The sequence below is a fragment of the Coturnix japonica genome, chromosome 10, assembly GCF_001577835.2.
Source record: "Coturnix japonica isolate 7356 chromosome 10, Coturnix japonica 2.1, whole genome shotgun sequence".
Lineage (NCBI taxonomy): Eukaryota > Metazoa > Chordata > Aves > Galliformes > Phasianidae > Coturnix > Coturnix japonica.
This window is the reverse complement of record NC_029525.1, coordinates 17,167,267-17,186,889: the sequence shown is the minus strand read 5'-3', so window position 1 is coordinate 17,186,889 and position 19,623 is coordinate 17,167,267. Positions and strand designations below refer to the sequence as shown.

Here is a 19,623-nt window from a genome sequence, read left to right as displayed (position 1 = left end):
AAGCAAGGCTTCTTCATGTGTTCTGATCCACCCAGATGGGCTCAAGTTCAGGCAGAAGTTAATTATGATCATGTTGAAATTTATAGCGATCTGTTTTCCTTCCAGAGAAGCCCTCTGCTCTCACTGCTGTCCTCAACAACCTCAGCCCCCCTGCTTGATCCTAAGGTCCTCCCACCTACATTATCTCTACAACACTGAGACGTTGACTTAAACTGTAGCTTAGAAGTGGGCACAGGTCTACACATTTATAGAGGGAAATGCCACACATTTATAGAGGGAAATGCAATTACATCAGTTGGTGTTTTTGACCATGGGGCAACCACAGCTCCACGGTGAGAGCTCTGGATGCAGGGACAAAGCACTTCTGGCCTTGAGGAGGCTCTGCTGCATGGACAGAATCCGAGCAAAGGTTGGAGAGGCTCCAACAGAGCAAGGTGTTTAGAAAGAGTAGTAAATAAGAAGGTGTAAAGGAAGAGCCATCCCAAAGACATAGGGCAGGATCCAGCAGGGGCAGATAAGTGGGATAAATCCCCCCCACCAGCACCAGCTGGAACAGCAGCGTGCTCTGGTGGCACACACTGCGCTTGCTGCAGCAACCAGCCCTGTCCTCTCCTCCAGCCCCAGAGAACAGCTCAGTTTGCACACGCTCAGCACCAGAAGAGCTGCACGAGGCACCGGCTGTGGGCACAGACCCCTCCCTTCCAAACCCACAACAAGACGTTCATTTCTTTTTATTGCTCCAGCTTTGGGGAGAAAGGAGGGCTTAATGATCTGTCTCCAATTTTTGCTGCAATCTAAATATCTGCCTTAGATACTTATCAAAAAGCAAAGCATGTTGGTGTGCACCCCTGTTTTACAGTCATTTTTTCCCCTTGGACCGTAAGCCTTTTTGGTTAGAAAGCATCTGTTGTAATGAATCTCAGACCTACCTGAGTGGGGATACCTGAAGTATTACAGGCCCCAGCTGAACACCAAAAGGTGAGGATACAGAGCGAATGCAATTATACCTGTTTGGCAGGGGGTTGGACTCCGTGATCTCTTGAGGTCCCTTCCAATTGCTGTGATCCTGTGACATGGATTTGGAACTGGAGCAGATATGCTCCTGCTCACTTTGGGACATGAGCAAAGGCTGGAGTCTGTCTGCAGCTCTGCTACATGTGCTGCCTGCAAACAGCCCTCACACACCTCATGAAAGGTGACTCTGCCCCCCTGGATGAGAGCTCACTCCTGCACGAGAATCTGGGAACAGACCTAAGTCAACGAATTAAGAATCCCCTGAGGAAAAGAGTTTGTTCATTCTGGCTCTGAAAACCAAGCAGCTCATTCTGAGGATGCAGAGAAGAGCGAAAACAACGCAGAGGAGAAAATACAAGAGACAAATAAGAGAGAAAATAAAAGTAGCATAAAAAACCCTCAGAACTGCATTTTAAAAACATACCATGAAAGAGCTACGAGCCACTGGAACATGAAAGCTGGATGAAGAACTAGATGGCACAGTCGTGTCCTACAAGAGCCTTGTGGAACTTTAACTGATGGATTGCCAGCTTGCTACAACTACTTGCTGAGGTTACCAGCCTGCAGCGAGCCATGACTGATGAAAAGATTAAGAAGAGTTAGCGAGTTGAAACGCAATGCTTCCTCGCCTGGAAACATTTTAGGCAGAGAGAAGGAGGAGCTGCAGAACCGCTCACTGGCCAAAACCCAAAGCACAGCCGTGCTGCAGGAGCAGAACTGAAGGAGCTGCTGTACAGCGAGCACAGCCACTGCATCAACAACGAGGGACTGGAGGAAAAAACAAAAGAGGAAAACATACGTCAGAGATAAAAGCCTCTAGACAAGATTGTTTTGAGGCAACAAATTGAGCTGGGACCACTGAAAGGAAAAAAAAAAACAACTGGAAAACTCATAGAGCCCAACTCCAAAGCATTTCTAAACATCACATATTACTCCTTTCAAATGATAAGAAATTAACTGCAGAGTTCTCTGAGTTATACAAGTCCTGATAAAAGCGCAAAGAGAATAAACCTAATGTAAAGTGTGCGGATGAAAAAGCAGGAGCTGTAACCTGGCATTAGAAAAACAAACTCTAAAGTAGTCAGGCAACGTTTGAAAAGAGCAAAACCAGACGAGAATGGATTCCTGTCTTCTGTGCAGAATCCCTTGCTGCCCTACCATAGCAGGCGCAGCCCCAAACTAGCCAGACAGAATGCACCGGTTCACAAAGATTTCCAGCCTTCTCTACTTGCCTAGAGCACAGCAATGCGATTTTCCAGCACATTAGGGAAGCAAAAGTAGAACCAAAAAATCCCACGTACTGGCTGGATTTTGCTAATGTCACTTAAAATGGAGGAAGAAATCCTAGCAAGATAGCGAATAGCGTGCAGCAGATGGTAAACAAATATTATGAAGCAATCTTCACAAAATCTGCAGCGTGTCACAAATACACAAAATGGCAGAGTTTGGATAAAAGGATCATAACAGGCCATATGTTGTTAGCGATTTTATTTGTAGCAATGTGTGATACGGTGCTGAAATCCACATAAAGGTCCAATAGCAGGAGAAGCACAGCCCCAGGTATGAGCCGCAATGGGCGATGCACTGTAGATAACAATAACCAAACAAACAGCTGAGGAGGCTACACGGGATGGCAATTATCCACATCTGAGGAAGCAATGAAGCAGGTGAGAACGAAGCTTAAGCTGGAAAAATCCAGGCATCCGATATGGATAAAGTAACCAGAAAAATCAGGCATCAATATACATAACATATTTTAGATGCCAGTTAAATGGCAGGGGAAATGGTTTTGTGCAGATGTAAATGACAGACTAGAGACATGAACTGAAAGCACAGAAGCAGATGTTGGAAGACACGATGAAATAAGTATTTCCAGGAAAGTTCTACACATAGTACCATTAATATGGGCTACTGCCCTGATGGCACTGGCTGCTACTGGTGCGTGAAGTTCAAAGAGAGCTAATGGGCGATGGGGGAGGGATGTTCAGCAAAATAATAAAATAACAAATCATATTAAGAAAATTGAAAAAGGCAAGGGCTGGGGACATTGACAGTTTCCATTCTTGGGTATCTGGTATTTTAGGAGAGCAAAACACAAAGGTGAAGACAACAACGGACAGCACTAAGCAGTACTTGAAGGCTCACAGAACAATTTCATTGATTATCCGCGCTTGGAGTTCACCTTAAGGCCTTGAAAAAGGGAGAATAGTAACAAGAATGCCAGGCCCTATGCGGTCCTGTCTGCCTTCACCTTCAGCATCGCTACCTGACTCTCCTTGACACCTTATTGCTCTTCAGACAGGACAGTCCTCCAGGGGATCCAGTCAAAAATAGGAAGAGAGCAGAGAGCAGAGCTGAAATGGTGCTGGTTGAGTATGTCAGCATTGGACTAAATTCACGCTAACACAGCCACTGAGAGCTCTCCTAGCTCAACAAAAGCACAACACAGCTCCATACACGAGGTATAAGTGCCAGCAGGGACAACCCCAACCTGCAGCTTGCTCTGAGCCCACACACAAGCCGTTCTTCTCAACCAGACTCACGGGGCCTTTCAGAAGTTCTCCCCTCTCCCAGGTCTGACCAGCTGGCACGTCCTGCAGCTCTCGTACCTCCTTCAGGAGCTGAAGCTCAGTATCAGAGACACCACCAGCAGGCACTGTGACAACAGGTTGGTGGTTGGACCTGATGATCTTACAGGACTTCTCCAACCTTACTGATTCTATTCTATCCATCCACACCTCCTCCTCTTGCACACAAGGGAGGTAACAGGGAGATGGTATATAGAGCCTGCACCCAGCAGAAGGAAAAAGTGAAACAATTCCCCTTTACTAGCAGAAATTGGAAATACAAATACAGCCATGCTGCCATATTGGATAATAACATTCTATGTTGTGCCATATTTCTGTAGAAACTACCACTCCTTTGATTTCTTCCACAAGATGATGAAATCTGCAACTCAGACCCACAGGTACTTTATACTTTTCATTTAATTCAAGCAATATAATTGCAGTGAGGAATAAGAGCATGGGAAGGTCATGCTGGTAATTAAAGCTGTATTGTGGAAATATGCTCACTCAAGTTGTGATTAAATAATAAAATATTACTTAGTCAAGTATCGTCATTAAATTTGCATTACTGCATAAATATTTAACTGTAACATATAATGAACATAAACATTATTTATTTAAAAAATGACAACCCTACAATGCAACCAAGAAGCCCCTTTATACAAGTCATACTTACACTCAAATGCTGTTGTTGTTGCATCTGGCAGAACTTGACCGATGACATCCTAAAATGGAAAGAAGAATTAGCCACATAGCAAAGGGGAAACGCCTGAGACGACTCAGAGTAAATCATCCTAACTGCTCCCCAGCTGCAGGCAGGAGACCTGCAGCCCTGTGCCTCACCACCGCCCCAAAATCACCGACTTATCAGTGCACACCACAAATCAGTGCAAATCACTCACTGCTCTCTCCCCCCTCCGCTCCATGTTACCTCCAGGAACACCTTTTTCTTTTTAAATAACTCAATCATAATTGCAAACAAACCAGTTGTCATCAGCTGCTGCAGTTCAACGGATCAATTTTTACCCGTGGGTTATGGAAGAACGTACATCTAACTCATGGATGTCATAAAAACAGAGCTTTATGAATAGCTTTTAAAGCGAGAAAGCAGTTTTTCTATCTCAGTCCTCCTGCACTGCCCTGAGTGCTGCAAGGAGAGCTCTGCACATGCTCTGGCCCTGCAGGGTGACCTCACTGCACACCTCCATCCCCCATCCCATAGTTCAGAAACATGGGGCAGCATCCACAGCCCTGCTTTGGACCAAACACAAACCTTTCTCTACAGCTAAAGTTGCATATTGCAAACTGCTCTCCCCCCCTCTCTTTTTTCCTTCCCTGAAGTCTTCACCCCCAGCACTCGCTCAGAACACACTGAAACATTCTGCTGGGATTGAAGTCATCCCGGCCTCCCAGTGCATGTGCCGTTGTCAGCTCGGCTGCAATATGTCATGTCGGGGCATGGCAGAAATGCACAGCATGGTTTTCTCCTTCCTGCTGCCTGATTTCTCATGTCAGGCAGCCTCTCTGCTGACAGCGTCACAAAGTGATTAGAAATTAATGCACAGCAATATTTATTGCAGTACGTGCACTGTGAGCTTCTCGGGGTGCTAAGCACTCCCCGTGTCAAAGCCTTAGCAATCACTGTCCTGTCACTTCTGTTTTCTCCATATCCTTCATCTGAATGCAGGAAATTAAACATTCCGTGCAATGTTAAAGAGACACAATTAATATAATGAGAAGCAACAAAGATTTCCACAGAGCTAACTGAAGCAAACAATATTTCTCAAAACTTTCTCCTGTCTCCCCGTTTCAGATGCTAAAATGAATGAGCTGTCATTTAAGCTATTAATTGGATGCAGAGAGACAAAAGCTGTGCAGTGCAGCTCACCCAGTGATCCCAGACACAGAGACTGGAAATCCACCAGACCACAGCAAAACCCCAAATGCTGCCACATTAACCCAAATCCTTCTGGCTAAATGGATGGACAGCTCTATAGGTACTCGGTCAAAAGCCGGATGAGCTGCACCCCTTCGTCCCTAACAAGAAATTAGAGAAGACTGTGCTGTTAACTAATTATTTCTAAATCTGTTTAGTTAAACACTGAAAATTCCTCGGCAAACACTCTTTAATTGCATTAGGCTTAAGCCACTTGTAAAACATCAGTGGGGGAGCACACGGAGAGTTGCATTACAGGGAGGTAAAATCGGGTATGAGAAAAGCAGCTGTCTGGGGATGTTTGTACATTGAGAGGTGTGTAAATATGGCACGGGGAGGGACAGGCCCCCAGGTCTGCCAGGAGAGCTCTGCAACTCCCTCAGCTGTGATGGCACCGCAACAGCAACATTACATTCTTTATAATATCCTTTCCCTCATTTAGAGACTTCTTTAAAACGAGTAACAACAGTGTACAGCCCGAGAGCTGCTCGCAGCCTTACACCAACAGTGGCAAAGACCCCAGCACCAAGCACACAGCTTTGCTCCGGGCAGCTTTCAGTATTGCTATGAAATGAAAACAGAGCAGAAAACCCCTCAGAGCACTGTGTGCGATGAGCTCCATCCACACCCCAGCCCTCACAGTGACCCAGGCTTAAAGGATTACTCTAAATTCAACAGATTGTGTGCAATGGTTTTCTACGCTCACAACAGAGATCGCAAGGAATAAAACACCGCGGCTCGCAAGCAATTGCTCCAATAGGATCACATGTGACAGCTCCTGTTCCACCCTACAAAATGAAAAGCCTCCAACAATGAGGAGAAATATCAGGGAAAGGGCAGCCAAAAGGAATTCCATCAAGTCCTCAAGCAGAACTGAGGAGCGCTTATCTTGGGGAGCAGCAAGTGTGAAAGCACAGCACAAATGTGAAAGCACGGCCTTTAGGAACAGCACAAACACTGAGCTCATGGACTGAATTCTCTGATCAGTTAGAGCTCATCTCATCTCACTGTGACACCGTGAAGTTATCCTGAATTAACACCAAGCACTTAAATGCTCTGCTGATGGCTCAGGCAAATGAACCCAGACAGTCTGATGAGAAAAATCAGCTCATTGTAAGTCATTTAGTGGTGCCTTTAAAATAAATCTGTTTACTGGTAACTCACAGGTCCGCAAAGCTGATACACGCTGAACATATTTAAAGTGACATCATGAAGAACAGTTCTTAGCACCCACTTCAGGAAAGTAATCAAGCAAATGCCCAACCTGAATACAGCAGCAGAGGCACCACAAGGCACAGCCCTGCTGCACCCACCTGCAGCTATTAGGTGTGCAAACAGGCTGCGTGCTTTACTACCACACCTGGGAGACACAGGGAGCAGTGGGGTCTGACCAGAGTGTTGCTACTCTATGATTTACTTTAATAGGGAACATCTCTATTCTCCTCACTATCCTTAATTGGCTCTCCATAAGCCCTCAGTGATAGTCTGTGAGGAGAAATCTTGACAAAGGTAGGAGGACAACAAAAGGTTTGTCCCACTTTTGCCCTCATCAACATCCGAGATGGCAACACACCATCATTGCTGACCCACCGGGACACAGCACCCACCACACATTCCCTCCTGCCAGCAGGATGTCACAGCTCCCCACTGTGCCCAGCTCTGACCACTGAGAATCACCAACACCAATGGCTCTGTCCTCTTTCCTTGGCACATTTCAAACCATGAACAATTCACTGGCTGCAAAATGGGAAGCTCAGCCTGCTCAGAAGGGGAGAAACGGGTTTTCAAGATACCCAACAGATCTGCTAGCTGGATGCAAGCAAACATCTAAGATGAGCACCAAAATCACACATGGAGAGGGGAAGCATCAGAAGCCACCTGTTCACACGACTTCAGCAGTGCTGCAGAACAAAACCAGCAGTGCATTCGTTATGTGCACCTGCAGTTTTTGGCTTCAGAGTGTGGATATTTGTGTAACTGAAGCTCGCTGACCGCAGGAACTGCCCTCAGCAGGAGGAAGAACGCTCTGCGTGACCCCTGGTATGGCACAGTCCCTCAGCATTGATCTGCCATGCACATTGATAGACCCCTATGTAACTGCTTCTCCAAATAAATCAGAGTGAAAGGAGTCATCCCTGACCGGGGATGCACCGAGCTGAAGAGCTGCTGACACACCAACCCTGACCTGCTCATTTTCCACACCACCACTATTAGGAAGCATCAGCTCTACATGGCTGCAGACCACTGATGGTGTGGATGGCTCCAGAGGCCGCACCAGGTCTGTATGTGCCCAGTTGCACTTCGTGTGCTGAGGGCTCTGCTGGGCTCCTTCAGGTCACTTGGCTAACCACCAAGTCACCGCTGTAACACCTGCACAGCTCTCTAGTCTCACAAATAACCAAATAAATCACAGAATGGCTGGGGTTGGGAAGGACCTCCCAGATCACCAGCACCAACCCATCCCCTCCACGCCCAGCAGCCACATCCCGTTAGCAGCTCTGACTCTGCTGCTTTAGCTCCAACTGCACTTTCTATCACCCCACTTGCTGAGCAGCTCCAGCATAAGGCCCACGAACCAACGGCTGCTTTGGTGCCAAATAACCGAGACTAAAAAAGAAAGCAGTTCCACCGAGCCGTGCCCACCACAGCAGCAGGGCAGGGGGCTCACGGGCTTCAGCAGCCCCAGAGAACACGAAGAGCTTTCAGAGAGCCCCCGAGCAGCTCAGGGTTGAGGATTCAACCAGCCCATAGAGCAGTGAGCGCTGCCATCACCAAACCCAGCTTGACCCGGTGAGTATTCCCCCATTCCGGTGGGCAGGATGCGGCTGGCAACCCCCCCTCGTTGGCACCCACTCACCAGCACGTCCCTGAAGAGCAGCTGGGGCGCCGAGTGCACGGTCCAGTCCACGGCCCCGCCGTCGGGGATCCTGATGCGGATCACCAGCACCTGGTGGGTCTCCATGGTGCGGGAGGGGCCGCAGAGCAGCCAGAGCATCCCCGCCCCGCCGGGCTCACATGCTGCGGGGCCGCGGGCCGGGGGCTGCCCTGCGGGGCCGGGGCTGCACCGCCACCGCCCCTCCCCGCCCGCAGGAAGGAATCGAGGCCGCAACGCTGCCCCGGAACCAAAACGGACGAACGGGGAGGAGGGAAACGGGAAAAAAATGAAGAGGAAGGAAGGGAGGGAGGCGGCGCCATGTTGTGGGAGGTGCCATGTTGGGGGCGGTGTCTCCTGTCGGAGTGTTTTTGCCCCTATATCGTGCAGTTTTTCGGACGAAAAGCGTTGACACGGCAATTCGGATTAGCGGATCTGCGCTAAATATAAAAATACAGACACCTTCTGTTCACAAGGGCCTTTTACCTGCGGTCCCTCTATGCCCTTCAGTCACGTTCATTTCAATCAGATTCATTTCCTATTACATTTTAAAGAGTAGGGTGCAGACTCCAAGAATTTCTATAGGACCACAATGTTCCTAAAGCGTTTTCTTCATCCACAAGATTACAAGGAACGCCACCAGCATTGAAACAAATATTTAAGCTTGGTCACCTCCCAGAATTCAAGGTATGAGAACAGAAATCAACGTGTTTCCCCAGTGCTGCAGGAATCCTCATTTTTCAGTGTGTCTTCACAGATTCTTAAAGTTCACTATTTACCCAAAGAATTTCTTCAAAAGTTTCCGATGCCAAAAGTTCAAGGATTCCAGAAAGCCCCAGGAAAGTAATAATAAACAAAGCAGTCTGGTTTCCCCACTAAATCCAGCTGTCACGCTGTCAGTGAGACATACACATGGGTTTCCTATTTGTAATTATGTATTGGACGTTATTGTCTACCCGCAATGACATAACATTCAAAACCTTCAAAGGAGCAATATATCAGGTCTTTAATTACAGGAGAATCACGCAGCCCAGGACTTCAATAAATTCCATGTTTATCTGTGCAGGGGAAACATCCTCCATCAGTGCCACAGCTCCCGGGCTGGCGGTGTGTGCTACAGGAGCAACCATCTCAGAGCAGTCTGCTGCTGCTCTCTGCTGCTTCCCGTTGCCGGTGGAAAGGACAGCAGAGATGTGGAGATGGTGACATGAAGAAAATGCTTCTCTGTGTTCAAGGAAAAGCAAAATGCTGACACAGAATAGTAAAATCGCATCAGTGAGCGGTATGGAAATAATGCTGTACCCCACTGATTCCCTGCAACATGGTTATCACAGTAACTTGTGAGGTCCTCAAGAAGTAGGGCAATAAGTTATTACTTGATTCCCTTTCTAATTCCCACTGTGTAGGTAGTTATCTAACACACTCATTTTCCATCTTTTCCCTACAACAGGCACAACATAATGAAGTTTCAAGCCCTGCTACCAAAACTCCATAGAAAAAAGAGGAGGGTAAGAGCGAGCTGACTGCTGGCCCAACTCTTGCATATTGCTGTTCTAGCAGGTTTTTTCTCCTTGTTTTCCTTGCCGTTGGTTTAGGGATGGATGAGCTGAATCTCTGGAGTGAATCGGGCCAATGCAGATGTAACACAGCGCTCAGAGCTCACCCGGTCCTCCTATGCTGCACTTCCTTGCCTACACACTGCATGCTGGCTTTGCACTGACCCTTACAATGCCCCCATTGCAGATCTCCATTGAAGATAAAAGCAGGTGGATTCTGCCAGTTGCAATGTACAGGGTGTATGAGGCTGTGTGAGGAGCTGAAGAACATTAGAACAGGGATTAGAATCCCCAAATAATTCCTGTGTGTGACCACTGGGGAGAAGGAAACGAGGCTCAGGAAGGAAGCGGAGCATGAGGCAGAGCCAGGAAGTCCTGTGTGCTCATTAGAGCTCCCACAGAGCATCGGGGGAATTCTATCCTTCGTGCTGCTAAGATTCCCTGCACCAGCATCTACATAGCTATTAAACATAAGACAGCATCAGCCCTTCATCTCTTAAAGAAAACGGCACCTGGTCAATGGCTTAGTACTTTGCTTTTTTATATTGTTTCTTAAATTCTTAAAGGATTAATACATAACTTTCTATGTTAGTAAACATACCACAGTGAAATTCACTCTCTCCTTCCCACATCTTCAGATTGCCAGCGCATGCAGCAAGCACAATTCCCTTAGGCTTATGAAAAAAGTAGGTCAAGTGCCCAGCCTTTCCAAACACGTCTTTCTTCTCTAAAAATGCATCTCCCAGGAGAGAATCACCCAAGTGTACCAGCCTGATGGCTACAAGTATCAACGGACATCCCTTAAAGCCTGCTCTCCAAAGTTCCTCTTGAGTTGAAAAAGAAACCCAAAGCAATGAAGCTGGTGTTTAAAGCTCTTGCTTGAAATTATAAGCATGTTTTAAAATAAAGAACACAGGCATGGTTTATGCAAAATAAAATTCATACTCTGTAAGGGCCACATGATGCACAATTACTGAAAAATTACAGCACGGACCAGTTGGAGGGAGTCAAAGTGGCTGTGTATCATTAAGGGTATTGCTGTACCCACCGAACCAGCTTCAGGGGCTGCATAATTGTTTCTGTCAACCTATAAATTCTTGAGTAACAACAAAATTATTGTGATTTTTCTTGCTGAATAATTCATACATCACAAAGCATATCTACAACCAGGCCCATGAATCACTACGCATAGAACCATCAGACGTAACGGCATTTCTTCCTTTGAGGAGCAGATCTGAGTCTGTAATATACATTTCTAATTTTGCTTAACATTTCCAAGTGTTCCTTAGAAGCCGTCTATTCTGAAACTTCATTTCAAAATTGAAAGTTTCCTTGATCAGACGTTTTGGCTGAAGGACTGCTCTGAACCATCTTTTACACTTAGAATTCTATTAGCATTATTAACACCATTGAAAGTAAGACATTGGTTTTATAACTGACTAGTACAAAGCTTATAAACGGTGCTATTAAAGTCTAAGCCGCACACAATCCACCTTACCAAGCAAGTAGCAACCATGACACTTCCAGAGTAGCTGAAGGATAACACAAAGTCCTGCATCATTTCAAAGCTCGGCGGCTTCGACTCCATTTTTTAAATGCTGAATTGATTTATATTTGGGTTTCCTATAAAACTGCCTCACTGAAACTGCTAATAATGTGGGTGGGTTCAGATGGGACTCAGACAAAAACCACCACCTCTTACAGTGCGGCAGAACGCGCCCATTATGTGGATTTCATTTCTTCCTAAAAACATATTGCAGTGCCTTTAGTAGAATATCATGATGTATTAGCATAAATAATTAAGGTTAAACTACAGTCATCTAGGAGTCATAAATATTTTGAGTAATAAATATACGAGCCTTCTTTATTGCAGCTGCGTTTATTCACTTACTAATTCACAAAGGTCAATAATTTACACTGACTTTCCTAATCATTAATGCATATTTTGGTGTCCTGCTGCACACATGCTTTATTTAAAAGACTTAATTGCAAGCGCAGCATTATTATTCTTTTCTAGAAGTAGAAAAAAAAAATCTTTTAAATAAACCTGGGATATATGAGTGACAGTTTCTATTTTCAACCCCCCTTCCTCCATCTTTGCTTTTGCCACATTAAAGCTGAAGGTGTAAGCAGCACATACCTGACATCCACCTCTGTAACCGAGTATTTCTCAGGAAAAAAAATCAAGGCAACTTACTCTTCCGTAGTGAACATGATTAAGGAGTTACAGCAAAAGCCAATTTAATTTGAATGGCCAAAGTAAATAATACATGAAGCAGAATCTCCTTTGTTTCTGGCAAAGCTGGTGTAAATCAGAAGCCTAAAGGGCATTCAACTATTAAGAAATAAGCAAGTTTCATTCAATAATATCAAGGGCGTCTACAGTTATGGTTTGCAAAGAGATTCTGACAGTAATGATCTCTATGTTGGAGTTCCATCCTCAAATGTCACTACTTAGTCCATTCCACTTTTTTGTTTGTTTGTTTTTTGTCTACAGAATGATTCCAATAAATTCTATTTCCTCAATTTTAAATTGCCACCAACTACGAGGACTGTGGCAAAACACAGCAGCACTTCTCTTTTGAGCATGGGAAGAAAGCATTAGCAGCAGAAGGAACTTCAGCAGGTTTGAGAACACTTAAAACTCAACAGTAGCAGGCTAAGGCAAACAGCTTCATAGAACCCACCAACTTCAGCAGGGAGAGCAAGGACAAGCATACAAAAACAAAGCAACAAACCCAAAGGGTTCCACCTGATGCTGCTGTGTGCTCAGAACTGCAGCATTTCAGCCACAAATAAAGCTATGGGGGGACGCACGTTCTGCTCAGCTGGATGACAGCTCCAGGTGGCTTCAGGCTCCTCAAAGACTGGGAAAAGAGCTGCAGGGAAAGAGGACAATTCAGAGGAAGGGGACACACCACTTCTACTTGAAACAACGGCAGAGAGTTGACAACTGGGAACATCACCGTGGTGTGGATGTATCTAAGTTCAGCATTAACTCAGAGTGAAAAGCAGCTAGAAACTTCAAGCTGAAAACAGGTCCACTGGAAGGTTATCAAGCACATCCTGTGAGAAAAGGGATGCCATTATACATAACAAAAGCACAATTAACTGCCCAAAGCCAGGTTTGCATTAGTAGTCACAAAACATTGTTAAAAAAACATGAAAACACATTTTATTCCCCGATATCAGAAAACAGTATTTCTTGGGGTACTATCGTTAGTGCTACGCAGTCTCTAGTGAAACATTTGTCAAACATACAAAAAGGTATAAAAGTGAAATATAGTAATTAAGAGCTGGGCTTTATCGATTGTGTGGCTTAAGTAATTTTTCACTACAAACATAAGATTTAATAAGTATAAGTAGTTAAAGATCCTGAGTTGGCCGTAGTCATTAGCATGTAATTGAACTGGTAAAAAAGATCAGTTAAACCTATGTTGATTACCACCTTATCTTTGAAAGGCAATTAAGGACCTCAATCATTGCAACAAGATTTGATTGTGCAGCCTTTATTGGACATTGATCTTTCAGCAAAGCGCAGTTACATTTTCCATTAATTTACAGTAGCGCAGTTTAACTCAGATACCTGAAACCACTGACCTAGGTAAGATGTAATGCTAAGCGCTCGTTTAGGTTAAGATGCCCCCAGTAGTCATTACTGTTTCAAAGGACTGCTACAAGAAGCAGCTACCTGATCCTCTGGGCTTAGAGTAAGGTTTCATTTATCTGAAGGAGTTGTTAAGTGCGGTGAAACAAAGCTCTCTGCCTTTTGCTGTCATCTCTCACTCATTTAAACATCATCCTTGAGTACAGCAGAGATAATTAAGGCAAGAGTTACAAGATAAACTACACTTTGTTTCAAATGGAAATGGAGCGGATCAAATTCACATCAAGTTCTAAGGGTCACTTTGTAGTTCAATCATCTACGCACAAAAAAAATGTAGCGTATGTTGCATACACAACATATGCATAATGCACAGAAAAAGAAGCTTGTAAAATCAAACAAGAAGAAAACTAGCCTGGATGGGAGGAATTCATAAAGCCCGGCTCCCTACAAGTTGGCCCCTTGAAGCCTTGAGGTTCAGCAAAAGGAATGAACGATGCCATGTTTGCACTCTGCCCTCAGACATCTTCTAGTTCATCCTTTAGCATGATCAGCTTCATAAGAGCAAGAGGTCTATTGATTTTCATGTAATACAAGAAAATATTACATTTGCTTAATTGTTACACAGTGAGATCATTGAACAAGAAATCAAGTCTCTATTTAATGCTGCAAGCAGCACAGAATTGCAGTAATCAATAGGGTAGTTTGTCAAAGACGTTCTCCAAGGAGACTCGCCCATCACCGTATGGACAAGGAGTCACGTTGCCTGCAGTTATTGAAAAACAGGTAAGCAAAGTCAGCAGTGCACATTATCAGAAATCAAACAAGCTGCAGTGAGTGGAGGTGCAACTCCAATAAAGAGCTGTATTTATAGTCTGGTAATTAAAAACCATTTTATCAACCTCGTGTTGAGACTAAACCTTTACAGCAGGATATTGACGAGATCCGCAGCAATGAATGAGCAGTATTTGACTCTAAACTTACGAGCTGCAGTTATTTAACTTTCCCCAATACAGCGAAAAGCAGTTCTGGAATAGCACTAACAGTCATTTTTATTATTAATGAGGTTTCTTATAATACTGTTTCTTCATCACCGAGACCCATTTAACTCGTGTCAAGAGTATTCACCAAGATTAAATACAACAGTGTGAGCTGCTCTGATTAAAGCATTACTTAGTGTTGCTTTTAGAAAACTGTACTGCTTCATTAAGTGGGGAACAGTTCCATTATCTGGAATTAAGTAAAAAAGTATTTAAATTACATTATAGTGTAGCCATAGCTTGGCAATTATTTATTTAGGAATAGTGATTACCCTCCAAAAGCTGCACCTACTCAATTCACATTTATCTTCCTACTTATGAAAGCCAAAATCATCGACTTCCATCACCGGACTCAAAATTTGGAATAGACAGCATTACCCGCTGGCATTAAAACTAAGCATTAAAGCCAGTAATATCAGCTGCACAGGTGCTTCTCTTCAAACTTTTAATCCATTAATTCCATATATTCCATTCCCTTAATAATTCCCTATAAGTTTTTGGGGTTTTTTTTGGCCCGTGTTACCAGCTGAATTCAAGTCTCCCCACTTTTACCTCTGTCTGTTCTCACCAACAGCTGGAGAAATCATTTGCCTTCAAGAGTAATGAGGGTCATGTTCTTATCATTCTTCTGCACTGATTAAAACCACCAGCAGTTTGTAAGGCAGTGCTGGGGACCATATTGTTCATTACTTTAGTTCTGTTACTCGCCCACAATCCAAAGGATGAGAAAAACAATGTGCGACCTGGAATTGAAATACTACCAAATAAAAAACCAAACCAGCCATGAATCATATTTGAGATAGTTTATTTAAGCAGCACTCAAAGAAACGTGGTACCAAAGCCATTTCTTAAAACCTTGTCAAGGTACCTTTCCAAAAAGCCTCCTGGCAGTGTGAGCAGCCAGTGCCACGGACTCATTCCGGCCCTCTCCCAACTGTAACCACTCAGACATTTCAAACCATCGCCCAGGTGAGATTTAAGCAGCTCAGTATTTTCAGAGGCAGCCTGAGAAGTCTCATGGATTCACAGCTTCCCTGCTCACATTGGTATATTTACCTTTTTAAATGATCAGACGCTTCTTCAACAGCTCCAGTCACTGACTTAAGTAAATTCTAACTCCCTCACAGATACCAGTTCTTCTCCTAAAGCTTCTACTTTGTCAGCTTTACTATCCTCTCCAAAAACAAGCCTACGACCAAAAAATTCCATGAAGCTTCCTGAGGACACAGTGTTAAGGGAAATAATGCACCGTATAAAGACACAGAGCCGCCTTCAGTTCTCTCTAGGCAGCCGGAGCAGACGCCTGCAGCAGCTGTAACGTGGAAACCCACCAACCGACAGTACTTGAGGGCACCATCTCAGTACATCGCACCTTCATCTTCTTTATTTAGAAAATAAATAGTAACCGGGCCGTGACTGGTGTGAACAGTCTCTGTGACACTGACAAAGAACCAGGAGCCAATTCCATACAGTAAGGTTGGGATGCCTATGAAAAGACAAAAACACGTTACATACAAAGACAGTAAGCCAGGAAAATCAAGTCTGATGATTAACAGTAAAGAATTCAGACGTGAAATAGAGGAAAAGCATTCCTGTAAAGCTGTGCTAATAACGTTCTGCCCTTACTGAAACGCTTCCAAGAGGTGTGCACACCTTGTGTGTGAAAGGAACAAATCTCAGCAGCTTCAGAAGAGCAGCACACAGCAGATGAAAATGGGATGGAAGCAGTGAAATGTGACGTGCACCACGTCTGCCTTCTTCTGATTTAAAGAGAAATCCAAGCACAAAACCACAGAAACCCAGCAGATACCGGCTGAGTCCTGACAGGTGTGAGGGGGGGTGGGAGCAGGAAGAACCTGCACTGAATGCACAGATCAATGAGAAGTTGGTTTGAGGAAAAATGAGATCAGCAGCCACAGCTACAAACAGTGCCATCATTTTTAACAGCACTGAATTACCGCCTGCTACAGACAACAATATTTCATCTAATACAGGATTAAAACATGGAGATGGATTTAGGCCTCCAATTCAGTACGACAGAGCGCTGACTTTAACGTACTTTCAGTTACTGAAATTCTTCTCATATAGATTCTCAATAGAGATGAGCTGACAATCCAGCCGTGCTCAGCCATCATTCCAATGGCACACACAGCAGCTGCAAAGAGAAAGGTCTGACTGTAGGGGGGGGATAAAATCAGATGAAAAGTTATTACAGGAAAAGACAATACTCAACCTCTGTAGATCTGTTTTCTCATTAAGTCGAGTAGAAAGGGGAGAAGACAAGGAGCAGGGAATTACTGAGGGCAGGCAAAGCAAAGGAGAATTTCTCTTTAAATATAATATAAGAACACAGAACTGATGGAGCCAGCTATTGAAAGGCTGGCAGTGTTGCCTCTGCAGACAAAGTTTTGATATGCACCTGTATAATTGAGGACACTTATTTTAAAGCAATGCTTTCGGTGTGTTTTGAAAGACGTGGCGGTACCGATTCAGCCCCTTTATTTATAAACGCGGGAGCTGCTGAGGCTCAGCCCACACACACTGCACGGCCCACTGCAAGGGAAACGAACCCTCCGAACCGAACCGCAGCGCTGCAGAGCTCTGACTGCTCACAGAATCACACACACAGAATCACAGAATGACCCAGGTTGGAAGGGACCTCAAGGATCATGTAGTTCCAACCCCCCTGCCAAGCAGGGCCACCAAACATACACATTTACTAGATCAGGTTGCCCAGGAGACCCCATAGATCCCCATAGAGACCCCATAGATCCCCATAGAGACCCCATAGATCAGGTTGCCCATGGCCCCGTCCAACCTGGCCTTGAACACCTCCAAGGACGGGGCATCCACAACCTCCCTGGGCAGCCTGTTCCAGGGCCTCACCACTCTCCTAGTAAAAAACTTCCTCCTAATGTCCAATATAATTCTTTCCTCTTTTAACTTAAAACCATTTCCCCTTGTCCGGCTATTGTCAGCCCTTTCCAAGAGTTTACTCCCCTCCTGGCAGTAAGTTCCCTTCAGGTATTGAAAGGCTGCACTGAGCTCACCCACAACCTTCTCTTCTCCAGGCTGAACAAACCCAACTCCCTCAGCCTGTCCTCATAGGGCGGGGACAGCGCGGCGAGATGAGCAACACCGCGGGACAGCAGAGCGACACACGGCAGCCCGGTGGGGCCACCGTCACCCCCGGGGGCCGGCAGGGCATTGCAGGGCAAGGCAGGGCATTGCTGGGCATTGCTGGGCATTGCAGGGCACTGTGGTGCATTGCTGGGCATTGCAGGGCATTGCAGGGCATTGCAGGCCGCGGGGCCGAGTGTGTTGCACTCACCGGCGTTGAGCACCTTGAGCGCGGTGAAGGCGGCGTTGTGCAGCGCCAGGTCCTGCGGGGCGGCCCTGGAGCAGTGGTACTTGACGAACGGGAAGCAGCCGGTGCGCAGGATGTGGTAGTTGGCGCCGTCCACCAGCCAGTTAAAGTTCGACAGGCCGAACTGGTCGTTGCGCACCGCGCTGTACTTGACGCAGTACGACGTCCAATGGGGCAGGCCGCGTTGCCGCAGGTGTTGGCTCAGCACCTCCGAGGCGTCGGGCCGGGCCGAGCGGACCCTCCCGCACAGCAGCAGCACCACGGCCGCATCGTGCAGCCGCCGCACCGCCTGCATCGCACCGCCCGCATCGCACCGCCACCACAGCGGGCACGGCCAGTGCGCGTGCGCGGGGACGGAGCGCTTACAGCGCATGTGCAGGCGGAGCTGCGGCCTTGGGCGGGAAAAGGCGCTGAGGGGCGGCTGTGTTGTGTCCGCTATACGAATTACCACAGGAACAGCCGGGTTGGAACTGCCGGCCATTAATGCCAACAACACGCCCCGTTTATTTACTGCAGCTTCTCGTTGGCTGCGAGAACACGGCTGTGTCCCTGCTGAGACAACATGCCCTACATGGGCTGAAGGAACACCTACATTTCCCATTGCATAGCAAAACCTTGCCTGCTTAGCAGTACTCCAGAATCAGGACCAAAATTCCCATTTATTAAAGGTGAAGCCGGTGTGCTTTCAACAGACTTCAATTAACACTCAACTTCACAATTTAGGTCTCTATCCATGTTCAATTCTGGTGCAGTCCAGCAGTTCAGGTGGTGCCATTTTTACAACTCACATTTCCAGGGGTTTGTTACTTTAACTGAGATTGTAGGTGGCAAATTCAACTAAACTCACTTTTTAAAGACCAGCTTTCTTAAAGGAAACGGGACGTTAGAAAAGATTTCCCATCTGTTGTATTCCTCTTGCTGAGGTGCACTCTCCAGCTCCAGATGTTTGTGTAGTCAGTGCAAAGAGGCAGAGCTGCTACAGAGAGGAATATGCCCAAGCAAACTACAAAGCAGCCCACAGCCGTGCTGGTATTATATACCATCAAAGCCAGCAGCAAGAGCCACAGAAACACAGGATGGCCATGACACGAACAGCCTCAATGACTGAGGTCAGAGGGATGCCCAACAGGACAGGAACAACAGCCCTGTGTGTGGAGGTGATGGGACTTCACACAGCCATGAGATAGTCAGGTTAGTGCTGTGTGTGTTTTACATAGTGCTGGGGAGAGCAACCTGGGATGGGGAGTCCATAGGGATGGGGAATCCATAGGGATGGGGAATCCATAGGGATGGGGATGTCCATAGGGATGGGGAACTATAGGGATGGGGAGTCCATAGGGATGGGGAATCCATAGGCTGCAGTCCATCAGTTCTTGCACAGCCATGATTAACACAGATACAATTTTAAAATGCCAATGAGGTCCACGAAATGCTGTCAACTGAATGCATGCCTTCATTTGCAGCCCCTGCCCACTGAAAACACGATGCCTTTATTTTAATTGTCTGTCTTCTGCAGCTGATGTGCAGCTCCACTGCCCCTCCTGTTCTTCCACGGGCATTCCTCCACTCCTTGCAGCTGGGGAACCAGCCTGGGCTTCTGCTGTCATTAGCTGCAGAATTCTTTGGCAGTTGCTGATGAGCAGCTATACCTGGGTCATCTTTTATCT

The 19,623-nt window shown here is 45.9% G+C and overlaps 2 protein-coding genes and 1 long non-coding RNA gene across 6 annotated transcripts in view; 1 reads left to right on the top strand and 2 right to left on the bottom strand.

The window, feature by feature from the left end:
- MAP2K5 (mitogen-activated protein kinase kinase 5) overlaps window positions 1–8,650 on the bottom strand; it is a 107,202-nt gene extending 98,552 nt beyond the window's left edge. The window contains exons 1-2 of one of the 4 annotated variants that reach the window (XM_015873307.2): window positions 8,375–8,650; window positions 4,258–4,306 (exon numbers count right to left, since the gene is read on the bottom strand). In XM_015873307.2, coding sequence (XP_015728793.1) covers window positions 4,258–4,306; window positions 8,375–8,512 — 187 coding nt within the window. In that variant the 5' untranslated portion in view covers window positions 8,513–8,650. The remainder of the gene's footprint in view (window positions 1–4,257; window positions 4,307–8,374) is intronic. The other 3 variants (XM_015873306.2, XM_015873304.2, XM_015873308.1) reach the window with 3 other exon arrangements.
- On the top strand, window positions 7,947–11,861 carry LOC116653907. The gene is made up of 3 exons (XR_004308532.1): window positions 7,947–8,307; window positions 9,456–9,897; window positions 9,985–11,861. It is a non-coding gene; the product is annotated as an uncharacterized LOC116653907 (long non-coding RNA).
- Window positions 11,862–15,377: 3,516 nt separating this feature from the next.
- Window positions 15,378–18,303, bottom strand: C10H15orf61 (chromosome 10 C15orf61 homolog). Its single transcript, XM_015873313.2, has 2 exons — window positions 17,921–18,303; window positions 15,378–16,075 (listed from the first exon to the last, which is right to left on the bottom strand). The coding sequence occupies exons 1-2, from the start codon at window positions 18,249–18,251 to the stop codon at window positions 15,948–15,950; spliced, it is 459 nt and encodes a 152-aa protein (XP_015728799.1). The 5' UTR covers window positions 18,252–18,303; the 3' UTR covers window positions 15,378–15,947.
- Window positions 18,304–19,623: the final 1,320 nt, after the last annotated feature.

Coding starts and splice junctions, on each gene's coding strand:
- C10H15orf61 (XM_015873313.2), bottom strand. CDS start 18,251: ATGCAGGCGGTGCGGCGGCTGCACGATGCGGCCGTGGTGCTGCTGCTG. Junction 16,076..17,920: donor GCTCAAGGTGCTCAACGCCG/GTGAGTGCAACA, acceptor GTCTTTTCATAG/GCATCCCAACCTTACTGTAT.